General features: G+C 48.9%; 1 protein-coding gene across 14 annotated transcripts in view; it reads right to left on the bottom strand.

Moving 5' to 3' along the window:
• CELF4 (CUGBP Elav-like family member 4) overlaps positions 1 to 12103 on the bottom strand; it is a 293550-nt gene extending 281447 nt beyond the window's left edge. For all 14 annotated transcript variants that reach the window (XM_064577723.1, XM_064577724.1, XM_064577733.1 and 11 more), the window contains exon 1: positions 11818 to 12103. In XM_064577723.1, the coding sequence (XP_064433793.1) occupies positions 11818 to 12103 (286 nt within the window). The remainder of the gene's footprint in view (positions 1 to 11817) is intronic.
• Positions 12104 to 13481: the final 1378 nt, after the last annotated feature.

Genomic DNA, 13481 nt, shown 5'->3' with positions numbered 1-13481 from the left:
CTTACAAGTCCTGAGTATGGAAAAGATTCTGGTGCCCAATAATACGGAATTAAGAATAAAACCCATGTTGAGGGGCACCTGGGTGGCTCAGTCATTAAGCGTCTGCCTTAGGCTCAGGTCATGATCCCAGGATCTTGGGATCGAGCCCGCATCGGGCTCCCTGCTCCGCAGGAAGCCTACTTCTCCCTCTCCCACTCTCCCTGCTTGTGTTCTCTCTCTCACTGTCTCTCTCTGTCAAATAAATAAATAACTTTTTGTAAAAATTTAAAAAAGAATAAAACCCATGTTGAACTGTAAACTAATCGTTCATTTTGGAAATGGAACAAAACTCACATTCCCGTTGAAACTACAATACTTTCTGGATTTTCTGATTCTCCTCTCTTCCTTCGTGTGGCTCGGGCCCAGTGAGGGGTCTGGCCCAGGGTCCCGGGTCTCCCCCTGGAGCAGAGGGCTCCCACGCGTAGGAGGAGTGGCCCACCGGCACCCTGTGAGGTGTAAGGAGAGGGGCGAGGGAGAGGTCCACTCTGCCGCTCCTCCAGGGCAAGCCGGGCAGCCTCAGGAGCGGCGCCTGGCTCGGCAGGGGCCCTGCGCTGGAGAGCAGCAAGTTCTCCCTCTCACCGTCAGATGGCAGGCGACCACCGGTGGACAGGGGCACGCACAGTAGGTAGGGGAAGGGTCTAGAGGAGGGGCCTGGCTTCTGGGCTCTTGGCTGTTCTCCTAGAGTTCCTTAGACCCAGGTCTTGGGTCCAGGAGGGGGCACGGGGCGCTGTGGATGGAGGACGACCTTGGCGCCAGGACCCATCCTCCTCACGGGCCCGCAGTGGCTGCGCCGAGTCTGGGCTGGTTTGTGAGCAAGTCCAGACACCTGAGAGCTGTTCTGGGTTGTCTGGGGGCTGTGCCTCTGCTAGGAAGTCCGGGCCACTAGCACTGGGGAGGGAGCACGGAGTCTGGCCAAGGCGCTTGGTCGGAGGGCTGAGTGTAAGCACGCGTGGGCAGAACTCTGAGTGTGTCTGCAGCCGGGGGGAGGGGAGACAGGTCAGAGGAGGATAGATGTGGCCTATTGGCTGAAGCCCAAATGCTCCCTCTGGGAAGGGGCGCACCCAGCCCTCAGAACCTTGATTTCCCATTCCAGCCAGGGGCACCACTTCCTCACCCTCCTTTACGGTTGAAGTTCTCTCCCTTGCACTTTCAAGGTCCATCTCCTATTGTCCGTCACTGACCATGGGACCTGGCCTCTACGGCAGGCTCCTTTCCAGCTGCCTCCACAGGCTCTGGAAACAGAGAGGAGGAATGATCCAAAGGCTTAGGGGGCTTTCCCTGCCAGCCCTGTTCCCTTTCTTCTGAGGAGCCCCCAGCCACTGGGATTCTCTCCTTTCCTCTCCTCCCTTCCAGATACTGCCCAGGGCTGCCAAGGATGGTCAGGAACATCCTGAGCTGGGGCTCTGGCAGGCAAGGGAGTGAGGGGTCAGGGGCATGCCTGAAGGGAATTCCAAGGCCAAGGATACAATGGCCTTCCCTTTCCTTCCTCCTCACCATGACAGGAGGTGAGCTTCAGTGAGCAAAGACTTTCCAAAGTCCAGAATATTCCTGACCCCACCAGACTCTGAGCCCCTGGCTCTGCTGGTCCCAAGAACCCAAACATGGGGACTGATTTGATTGGGTGCCTTTCTTCCTGGGACCTCTAAGTTGAGGAGTACACACTGGCATCTCCCTGGGCCAGTATCCCACCACATAACTGGGGATATTGCTTCAGGCTCATGACACCCCCTAGGAGACGGACCACTTCACACAGCGGGTGCAAGGATGCTCTCTGTGCCTCATCCGGTGAGACAAAGCCAAGCCAAGTATTGATTTGACAGAAAGATATGGATATGTTGGGTGGATAATGGTTAGGGGATCCTATTTCCTTCTTTTCCTGTTCAGAGAACACCTCTCCTCTGCCTCACCCCGCTGGAAAGCAGAGGCCGGATGAGGGAGAGTGTTCTCATCGGTCACCCAGGGACGCCTCTATTCCCCCTGGGCTCCTTCCAGGAGTTCAAGACCATGAAGCCTCTGGGACTAAGGTCCCCCTCTCCCACCATGGCAAGCACTACCAACATCGTCGCCTCTCCGTATATTCTTAGAACCAGTCAATATGATTAATTTTACATGGGTATAATTTCCTGCTACTGCCCTGGAGCCCTCCCAGCCTCACCCATCAGCAGCGACATGATACAGTTTCTGGTTATATTGGTCAACCAAGATATTGATATTGTTAATAATGGATATCTATATGCTGACCTTTGTCCACACAACTGAATCACTCTGGGCTGGCTGTCACATTTCTTTAAGAGCTATTGATAAGTCCATTACTGGAAGGGCATGAACAGTCTTAGGTGTGCGCTTTTCGCTCACCTTCAACCATCTCCTGTGAGAATCTACCCTTGTTAGAGGAGTTGCTGTGGGTACGGCAGTGTGTGCAAGACAAAGTCTGCATGCAGGGGCTCCTGTGGGGAGTGTATGAATGTGTGCGTGCACATGTGTATGTGAGTATGCACGTGAGTGTGCGTATGAACGTGTGTGTATGAGTCTGTTTTGCACACCGGCCCTTTTAGAGCTGATCAAATAGTCAATTAGAGCATTATAGGGAGGTAGCAGAATCAGAGAGTTCCTACAAATACACTGTGATGTACTGTTTGATCTTTGGATGCCTCTCGTCTCCTAGGACTTGCGCAGGAGGCTTGGCTTTATAAGGATATTACCAGGTTGATGCCTTGTTCTCTCAATGTACCTGCCAGGCCAGCGGCAACACTTGCTGGCAGCAGGCTGGCCAGAACCAGGCACAGGGAGGTGTGCTGAAGGCCATGCTGCAGGCTTGACTCTGGGGGCATGCTGCTTCCAGCCTCAGTCTCTTTATCTGGGCAGTGGCAGCAACGGATCGGGCTCCACTTTCTTAAGGGCAGAGAGAGGAGTTTGACTCAGCCCGGCTTCTCCACCCTCTACATCTGAAACTCCTGATCAGAGGAATGCTTGACACACTAGGTTATCGCATGCCGCGGGTGTGGCCCATTACCTATTGGAAGGGTTCTGGGGTAGAATGCACGCTTTGTGTGCTCCTGTGTGTCAGGACGGGCACACAGATCTCATTGCGGCGTCTCTCTGTGGTTGCTGTTATTCCTACCTGCATGGACAGGGGTGTCAGGGGCAGTACCCCTATCAAGTCAGGCGACAGGTTTCTGTTCCTGTTTGCACCCAGACGCGCTCGCTTGTCAGGGGAGCCCCTCACCTGCCCCTGTAAAGGGAAGCCGGCTAGCTAGAGAAATCTTTTGGATCCTCAGACATAGCATATGAATAAACCAGACATGGATTAATTAGGTGTGACTGCATCATTAAATTAGAATAATGAACAAACAGCCACGTATGGCATTCAGATTTGCCTAGAACGACTCCAAGGGTGGCTTTCAAGTAAGTCACCTGACAGTTTGTAGGTTTGGGGGACTCTGGAGAGTGAGGTTCCCATCCTATCTTGAGAAGTAAATTATTTAGGCACCACCTACCCCAGGCAAGGATAATCCTCCAACGGGCGCCCGGACTCCACAATCGAATCCAAACAATGGCTTGGTTCGATACAGCATCATCCATGCACGCTTCAGCTGAGAGCATTTCTCAGAGTGAAATATGACAGTGACACAGGTGCTCCAGAGACAGGAGGGAGAAGTTAAGAGGTGTGAGCAGCGGATGTGAAATGCATTGATCCCTTAATACTTATGTGGATGTGCACACCGTCGCTTGTGCACGTGCGTGTGCGCACACAGACACACATACACACCTTCTGCATTTCGGTGCGTTCTTTTTTCCTCTATTGACACTCCCCATTTCAGCCAGAGAGACTCAAAGGTGAAACTAGTCTCAGTTGTGTAATTTTAGAAATAGCTGCAGAATGGCAGCCCCCTGCCCTCTGCAGATAGCACCCCTCGAAATCCCTGTCCTAGGACAGGGAGGCTGTGCAGCAGGAACCATTTATCTTTAACAAAGAGGAAGAAGCCAACAGCTTGAGAGCGAAGAAAATGGGAAAGAGACTCACTTGCCTCACTGGAGAGCCGGGGGATAGCCTAATGCACGGGGCGCTTTGTTAGTAAGATCTGTTAAGTATCTAGAAACCTTTGATCTGGAGCCGCTTTTAACAAAGGTGATAATTAATTAAAGCAGAGTGTATTGCCATAAAGTAACATTGTGGTCAGTTTATGCGCTGTCCACAGCCGGCCTTCGGAAGTCTCTGTCAATTAAACTCTTGTTGGAGGCCAGCTCATTATCAATTTTTTTTCCTGAGCTTTGATCAATATTTTTGGCTGTTCTGTCCTCACAGAACCAGAACTACGTCTGTCTCCATGAGGGCACCCATTTATTTACATCTTGCAGATGGCCACGTAGGATTTGTTCCTGAGCTGAGCTGCTGGGAATCGCTCTGTTTGAGAGCGTCGGTCAGCTCATGCTGGAGGGGAGATGCAAGGGAGGATAAGAGAAACCAAATATGGAGCAAGTAGAGGGGGAGAAGGCCTGTGAGCATATGGTCCCGAAAACATCCCCTTCTACTTCCAAAGGGATTTGGAAAAGAGGACAGTGACCCTGGGGTTTTCCACCTGGCTTCCAAGTTGGTTCCTGCGGGCAATGCTGAGGCTGAGGCTTTACACCCATCCAGGGGCCACTGGGACCAGGATGCATGGCAACAAGGAAGCCCTCAGGGCAAGCACAACAACTCTGGACATTCCTCTGTCATCATTGTCTTATCCTCATCATTGTCTTTTTGTCCTGGCATTTCTAACCGCACCCTACATTGCCAAGTGGAATGTGGATCTTTCTCTTTAGGCCCCACCTTGCGATTTTTGAGGGTGTCTTAATGGCAAAGAGGAGAAGGAAAAGGGGGATATGAAAGCTGATGATAAAAGGGTTACAACTAAGTTGGGGGCTCTGTTCCCCTGCCCTAGGTTATTTGGCTAAGATTAGATGCTTTTTGTGATTCTTGGAGAGTCTGTGAATTTAAAAAGGCAAAGGTAGAGGGGATGAATGTGCATCTCTTGTGGAGAGACCAAAAGGAGGGCATCTTTTGTGGAGAGACCAAAAAGAGGGTCCCTACCACTCCCTCCTTGCATGGAGGGAAAATGCAGCACTCTGCTTAGAGGGGCTAGCTTGACTGACTTGGTCAAATCCTCTGTGTGTGTGTGTGTGTGTGTGTGTAAACACAAGAGAAAAGTAGGGCTGGGATGCCAAGGGGCAGCGGGTAGGGTAAGAAATGCAGTGGGTGGCGGGAATTATCTCTGCAGAGAGCCGGGTTCTGCGGCTGGCCACTCAGCTCCCAGATGGAAGGTCATTTCTAAAATGAGTCAATAGGTGAGCCAGAGCAGGCAAGCATCTGAAGGGTGATGAGTGGGGGGAGATGGAACCCTTTTTTAAACCTGGACTTTTGCGTGGAGATATCAGGCAGATACACAAGAGCACATCTCCACACTGGAACTTAGATCATTGACAAATCCAAGCTATGAGTTCTGAGGTGAAGCACCGACGTAATCACAAGGACAGCGTCATCCTCCCCACATTCTCTCCTTTTCTCCATCAACCATCTCCCTAGTCATGCATACTGCCTCACAAGATGAAAACTACCCCTAACATCATTCCAGGGCCATTTGCTTTTATCATCTCTTCCCTGGATGCACAAACACACATACAAACAGAAGTTCACACACACACGCTTACACCAACACCCACACAGGCTGTGGCATCGTCCCTCCTCCAGCCCTCCAGGACCTGCAGACACATACAGATTTTCACACTCTCTAGCGCTTCTCTCTGCATGTCACATGGGATTTCCCTTCCAAGTTCAGAAAAGCTGCGTTTCAGCTGCTGTCACCCAGCACTCCCAGCTTCCGGCTGGCATTTGGGCCCTACAACTTTCAGTTTCCCTTTTGCTCTGCCTGTGATTTGGGGCCTCATTTTCCGTTACATTTCCTTCTCTTCTGCAGCCTGCCTACTCCAAATCCCCTTCAAAGACATCTTTCCTGGGTCAGGTTGGAAACAGACCACCTTCGGATGACGTGTGAGCTGTGTAGTGTTTTCCCCAAAACCATCCGAGGGGAATGAGACCAGCTCTTTCCTCAGTGAAGGTTGTGGTGTCTTGGGTATCTTCTCAGGCTTCACTTAGAAGCCCCTCTCCCACCCTGGTCTATGAATTATAATAATGAGGATGATCATAGTAACAACAGTGAGAGTGATGGCCATGCTCAAGTCCCTGGAGTGTGGCGGTGTCACTGGGCAGCCAAAGTGCCCCCTGGAAACCAGCTCTTCGAAAGCACTCTGACAACTTTACAATATGCCTGCATTATGGGGCACATATCTATGGCATACATTTTTGTAATCGTGTTCCTTTGGGTTGTTTTTTTTTTTTTTTCTTCAAGCTGCAACTTTACTTAAGAAAAGCCTTTCTTTTTGTTTTATTTTGTTTTGTGTTTGAGAAGCCACAAACATCCAGCCAACTGGAGTAGGTGGAGAGAGTGAAAGTATGCCAAGGGGGTTCTTTGAACCCAATCTAGAATTCCCATTAAAGCTGAGGGGGGAAAAGAGTGTTAACATCTCCCTGTTGAATTGCAGTGAAATCTAGGCCAGCCCTGGTTCCCATATGTGTGGGATGCGCTTAGTCATGCTTGCACATGGATGCATAGACGGCACATGTGCATATTAATTTATCTGTGTGTTGATTCCAAGGGAGTCTCTTTAAAAGATAAATGAAATTATGTACAAGCAGCAAATAACCACCGGTCTCTTCAATAAATCAATTATTTCCCAGTGATTTTTTTCTTTGCTCCTAAATAGAATACTTACAAACATCTGGGGTTTGGAGTTTTTCTACGGGGGCTGTGGCTTTGGTTTACATTAGTTTTGTAATGACCACCAGCACTTATTTTCTCTGGTGAAATTTGTAATTTTTTAAATGTTATTCTTACCTCATTTTTCATATCTCTTTCTCACAAGTCAAATCTTTCATTTTAAAAACTGTAGGTGTGTGCCCCACCATTCTACCAGTGTCTTTCCCTGGACAGATTGAAGTTTTATTTTTCAAAGTAAATTTTTTTTAAAGTTCATCTTTAATTGAGCTGATGCCCATGCTGATACTTCCAGCTTCACTGTCTCTTAGACTCATCTGAAATCAAATAGAGCCTCACTGGCTTTAATTCACCTATCTAAGGAAATAAAAACAAAACCAAGGAGCCCTCTCGGCTAAAGTCAAGCAGTGGAAACTCGATGTTCTGAGAATTGCTACATCTTAAATGAAAATATGAGACACGATTTTATAAAGATGGTCAAGAATCACCAAAACAACCATAACACTTGCCATTTCCCTTTCTCCCAGCTGCACCTCAAACCCAGGGGCTTCAGGCACTTCTTACTCAGGTACCATTGAAATGAGAGGTTGTGTATCTGGTGATGAGTCTATTTTCAAATGACATACTCTCCGGAGTTCAACCCACACAAGGTTCCATTACTCTGTGCCCACCCTCCCTCTGGATGTAGTGTGGAAGTATAAGGGGCAAAAGTCCCTGCAGCTGTGGCTCCTGGGTTGGGAGCACTCTGGGGCTGCCAGTAGACTTGATTTTCCTCCATGCAGTGAGGGAAGATCTCAGTGCAGAGTGGTTACCCAGGCACAGATCTGTTCTGACTGGTTAACAAGAGGGACTGTGATATGGGCTTGACTGTTTAGATTAAAATGCATCGCAGGCTCCGGGAACGAGCACACATCAGTAGAAAAGGCTGTTTAAACCTTTGGGGACAGCCCTATGTTTAGATTACATTAATTCATAAATATCATACTAAATACCACTTAAATTGGACTTAAATGACTTCAAAGATAATGCATTATAATATGGCTATCCAGAGAGCACTAGTCTTTATGTCTCCCAGTAACTCAGTCTTTGCTGCCTCCTATCCAGCTAGACAAGACCAAAGTTATGAATGGATTGCTGGCTTGTTCATGTGTGATCCACGGACTGTGTATATGTGTGTGTTAGCAGGCATGGGTATGCGTATGTATGTATTTTCAGTCACTGCTTCTGTTTGGTCTCCAGGAAATAAAAAGAAGAAAAGAGAAATAAATGTAAAGTGAGAGAAGGAAAGAATTAGACTGGTGGGTGACCTCTTCCTTTCCCCAAGGGAGAAAAATTCTATACGAAGGGGAAAAATTGGTCCTCAGCTCACTTCTGTTGCTACCTAGGGAGTTTGCCTCTCTCCTCTTTAATCAATAGTACAATATCTTTCTCTTTGGAACCTGGAAAAAACAATCTTTCTCAAAGTGCTTCTAATGGGGGGAGAAAAGAAGACTCTGAGTTAGCCCAGAGAGTTTGCATTAAACTGGGTTTTCCTCTTTAGGTGTTATTTCTTTGAATTGTAATTCTGGGCTTTTTTTCTGCCTTTCTCTCTCTGCCTAGCACCCAGATCTCCCCCAGCCCCTGCCCAAGTGCTTTCTGGTCTCCAGGGGGTGAATTTACCTTTACAATAATTACCCCAGTCCACAACTGCTATTTGCTGCCTCCCCAGCCCAACAGCCTTTCTCTGCAACGGTTGGGTTTGCTCCACAACACCCACCCACTCCCTCCTCCACAGACTCCCAATTTGACTGGAGTAATTGCCTTTTAAGGTTCACTCTACGCATGGCAGGTATTCCATTAACCCTTAGAACTCCTTCCTTCTTTAGTTACCTGAAATGGCAGGTGGCCAACAAATGGATACCCACCTGAAATCTCATGCATTTAATTTAATTTTTACTTATTTTTCTCTTCTTCTCTTTCCTTCTTCCTTTTCTTTCTTTCTTTCTTTCTTTCTTTCTTTCTTTCTTTCTTTCTTTCTTTCTTTTTTTTTTTTGCCAATAACATGCAGATGCCATCCACACTGGAGGTCAATATCCTGTCATGTCTCTCAATTTTATCCCAGAATGATTCACTAGAAGTTAGAAATTCAAGAAGGGGAACGAAAGAGCCACAAACATGCCCTGAAACCAGGCTTAACAAAGGCATGTTTCTATCCCTAGCTTCATGTTGTCAATTTAGAGTTGGGGAAAATTTAGAAGCCAAATGCAGCCCTCATTCTTCAAGCCTCATCATGCTTTCTGACTTAAAAGTAATTAATCACCAATGGCAAGCAAGTAATTTTTTAAGGTGGCCGGAGGCTTATTTTATCAGGATTAGCTAATAAATCAGGCTGTATCTCTGAAAGAGGAGTCCAAACTCTTCTAGGACTGAATAAACCAGACCTTAGAGATTGTCTCATTTATTCAGCTCTCCTGGAGCTTCCAGGCACTGTTAGAGACATTGTGGCCCAACCTTGCCTATAAAAATCCGAGGGATAGAGAGGCAGGAAGTTTCATGGAGAAAAATATATATGCTCAGGCTCTGAAGGGTGAGCTGCGACAACGAGACACCCAGCATGCCGGAGCCAAGGGGCCTGCCTGCGACTGACTGAGCCAATTTAGGGGAAGAATTATTTAGAAAATGAAGTTTTGCTTGTTCTAGGAATCCTGGCCAGATATGTGATTGTATATATATGATACATATGAAATAACTATAATATAACCTTCTCTAGCTTCCTGATGCAAATGATGATAATTCTACTTCTTTGCTGTAATACAAGGGAGTCCAAATAACATCAAAAACATAGTGATGATACCAGCAAGGGATTATGAGAAGAAACGAAGGAATATTGTTAAAGTTTATCTTCATTTGAAATAAAGAAGTAAATAAAGTGCTCCAAACCCGGATCTCTTAAGAAGCTCAGCTCTCCACAACTGTCTTTTGCCTCTGGTGGGTTCTGATTTTTTTTTTAACTTTAAAATCTTAAATCACCACAAGAACTGATCATTAAGATAGGCAAAAGATTTCCCTATTTATGCTTTTTAAATTTTCATTATTACTATTTTAAATCTGGGGACATATTAGAATGACAAAGGTTTGATACAAACCTTGATTAGCTTCCAGGGAGCTTGATTGGAAAGGGAAAAACTACAAAGATATGGTTGACTTGAGAGGGAGGGGGGAAAAAAGGAAACAAATGTTATTTCAAAGACTGCCTCCCCATTTCACCTTTCCAGGCTCTCTTCTGATCAGACAGACATTTTCTCCATATTGGAGAAAGGTTGGTTTGTCTCTCCATTACAGCCCCCACCCTCACCCCACCCCAACAAACCCAGTATATTTCCATTCTGCTGTGTTTCTGTGCTACTCAACATGCCATTAACTTTAAGATTTACTCCTCAGCAGGCAAGCTGGAAGATGCTAAAGCCAATAAAAACTGCTCTCTGGGACTCCAACTATGAAGAGTTTGGAGCTCTGCTTAGTATTCGGATGAAGGGAGGGCTGGAGGAGGGAGGGAGGTTGTGATAGTGAAAACCACTGCTGCTTAGAGAGCCAGACAGCTCTGTGCTCTGCACCTAATGTGCCGGAGGATCAGCTCTGTTCATAGCCCATTTGTGGCCAAGGATGAGGCTGCTCTCTCTGTGTGGGTGGGTGTGCGTGTGCGTGTGTGTGTTTTCATCTTTAAAACCACCAGCTCTAACACAGGATCTTCAGTGGCTCTCCACACTACTGTTTATTAAAAACGGAACGTCCATACACATCCCTTACAACTTCCTTAGCCTGGTGCTCCTTCCCTGCTTGACGATCAATCTCTCTCTGAAAGCATTTAACTTGCCCACACAGCTCCAGCCCGGATTAATCCCCACTGCACATCCTATACATTACTGTTAGGGAGCGGAGCACTGGGCTAATTTCGTCACCCACCAGCCACCCACACACATTCTACAACTGAACACGTTTGGGGATCTGCCTTAAAGATAATAAAACAAGGAGAAAACAGGCAGGCTGCAGACAATTCTCATGACCACTTTCCTAAAAAGTTGCTGGGTTTTAATTCTTTGATTATTCTGTCTCCCCCTCCCCAAAGCACTCACTAGCGATGATTGCTTCGAGGGAGAGCAATAATGGACTATAAACCTCTCTGCATGGTGAGTTTGGGATAATTTAGGCTACACCCTTCAAAATGCATATCTTGCACACACAGATTTTTTCCCCCCAAAGCTCCGCTTTCCTGAGAAGGGGATCATTCAGGCTTCCCCGACCCCCCACTCCACCCAGGGGATGGCTGGTTCCTTGCTAAATCTTGCCTTAGGTTTTGTCCCTCCTTCCTTCAAACATCAAACACCCCCTCCCCCACCACTCACACCACAACCGGATTATTGAGGCACATAGCTCGACAGGGAGAGTTTACTGTTAAATTGATAGCAAAATAAAAATATCTCCCCGAATTTGTCACCTCTCTTCTTTTTAGACGGCTGCGCTCCTGCTACTCTGGCCCGGAGCGGAGAAGGAGGAGACTATCTCCTCTTAATATTTTCAGCACCACGGCGATGGACAGCACCCTCGGTCCCTGGCCCGCTGAGCGCCCGCCAGTCTGCTCAGCGTCCCAGGCTTGGCCAGTGCAGCTGTCCCCGTCCCAATCTTTCAAGTCGCTGCACCCAAAAATCCAAGCCCCGTTTCCCCTCGATCCTCTCTCTGTTTCTTTCCACATTCTGCTTCCGTTTCTCTCCCCACCGCACCGCTTCTATCAGCTCCTCGCCCAAAACCCAGCCTTGCCCCAGCGAACAGCTCCCCACGCACCCCAGTCCTGGTCTCTGCTGCCCGAGCGCCTCCCTCCTCGGCGTCCGCCCGAGGCTCCCTCTCGCGCAGTCTCCCGCTTGTCCGTCGCCGGCCGGCCCGCCCGCTCCTTCTCCCCGGCAAAGTTGGGAGGGAAAGGTGCACTCACCTTTGTGCATGCCTGTGAACCTGTCCTTCAGAACCGTAAGCTCGTAGATCTTGCCGAACTCCTCGAAGAGGGGCTTGAGGTCCTTCTCATCCAGGTTGCGGGGGATCTGCCCAATGAACAGCTTGATGGCATCGTGGTCCTTCATGGGAATGGTCGACGGGTTCCCCGGGCTGTGGCTTAATCCGTTCATGTGCCCGGCGCTGCCCGGGCTGCTGCCGAGCCCGTTGGTACTGAGGCTCGCGTTGTCAGCCTGTCCGTTTGCTAACGTGGCCATCTTTATATACATAGAGAAAATCTTCTTTCCTTTTATTCTTTCTCGCTCGCACTCTCTCGCTCTTCTCCCTCGCAAGCTCGCTCGCGCTCACACACGCACACGCATACACACACTCGGGTTCTCTCCCCCTCGGTTTCTCTACACCTCGCTCTCCTCTCGCTCTCTGCTCTCTCTCTTTCTCCTCTCTTCCCTCGCTCGCTCGCGCTCGCGCTCTCTCTCTCCTCTCCCCGCTCTCTCTCTCCCTCCCTCTCTCCTCTCTCTCTCCCTCTCTTTCTCTCTCTCTCTTTTTCTGTCTGATCTGATTTTTTCTTTTTTCCCTTTTCTTTTCTTTTTTTGGTTTTCTTTTCTTTCTTTTCTTTTTTTCCTTTTTTCTTTCTTTCTTTTTTTTCTTCTTCTTCTTCTTCTTTTTTTTTTTTTTTTACGTTGAACAGACAGGATCTCTGTCCTTTCCGTTTAAACAGGCTGGACCGGTTCAAGTTCCCAGTCAGACCAGGGGTGGGGGCGGCGAGTGAGCGCGCGCAGAGGAGGGGGGCACGGGGCCCGGAGAGGGCGAGACGGGGGGGGGCTCCCGCGCGGCGGCGGGCGGCGGCCGGGAGCAGGACGGCGTGGGGCGGCGCCGGCCCCGCCGCGCCTCCCCCGTCGGCGGCCCCGGCGAGCGGCGGTGGTACAGTCCGAGACAGCCCCCGGCTATAAATAGCGCCAGGCGCATGGCTCTTCGGGAGGCGCTGAGATTCCGGGCCCGGCGGCCGCGGGGAGCGGGTGCCCGTTAGGAACGGGGCTGCTGGCCTCCTCTTTGCCTTTTGGGGGTTCTTTTTGTAATAACAGCAGGTGCAACTTTTTTGTATTTTTAAAACATTGATTTTCATTTTCGTGTGGGTATGTAGGGGGGGGGGCGTTATCCACCGAGCTGCGCTCTATTAGGGCGCCAGGCGGGCGAAGCAAAGGCAGGGATGGCGGGCGGGGCGGCGGCGAAGGCGGCGGCGGAGGTGGAATGGGCGCTTTTTTTCTCCCATCTGGTTCCCTTTATTTATTTATTTATTTATTTATTTATTTATTTATTATTTATTTATTTATTTAGACTAGAAAAAGCGAGTCGGCTTGGAGGGAGTCCGCCCAGCGATCCGAGTGCGCATTGATCAGTGTCGAGAGAAAAAAAGCTACATAAATATATATTATGTGGATAAATCTATAGACAAGAGCTCTCTCGCGCGCGCTCTCTTTCTCTCCGTGTCTCTCTGCTTTTTTCTTCCTCGAATCCCCAACCTGCCAGAGCAGCCCCTAATCTTCGCCTTCCCGCACGGCATCTACCGCCACCCGAGCCACCTGGGAGGTCGGGGCTGGGGAGCAGTTGGGCCTCGGTGGGGGGACGGGGCGTAGAGATTCGGGGCCC

Source organism: Mirounga angustirostris, unplaced genomic scaffold (assembly GCF_029215605.1).
Source record: "Mirounga angustirostris isolate CCGP_5_RB_7025 unplaced genomic scaffold, mMirAng1.0.hap1 SCAF_14, whole genome shotgun sequence".
NCBI lineage: Eukaryota > Metazoa > Chordata > Mammalia > Carnivora > Phocidae > Mirounga > Mirounga angustirostris.
Note: the sequence above shows the minus strand (reverse complement) of the source record. Positions and strands in the feature narration are given on the sequence as shown.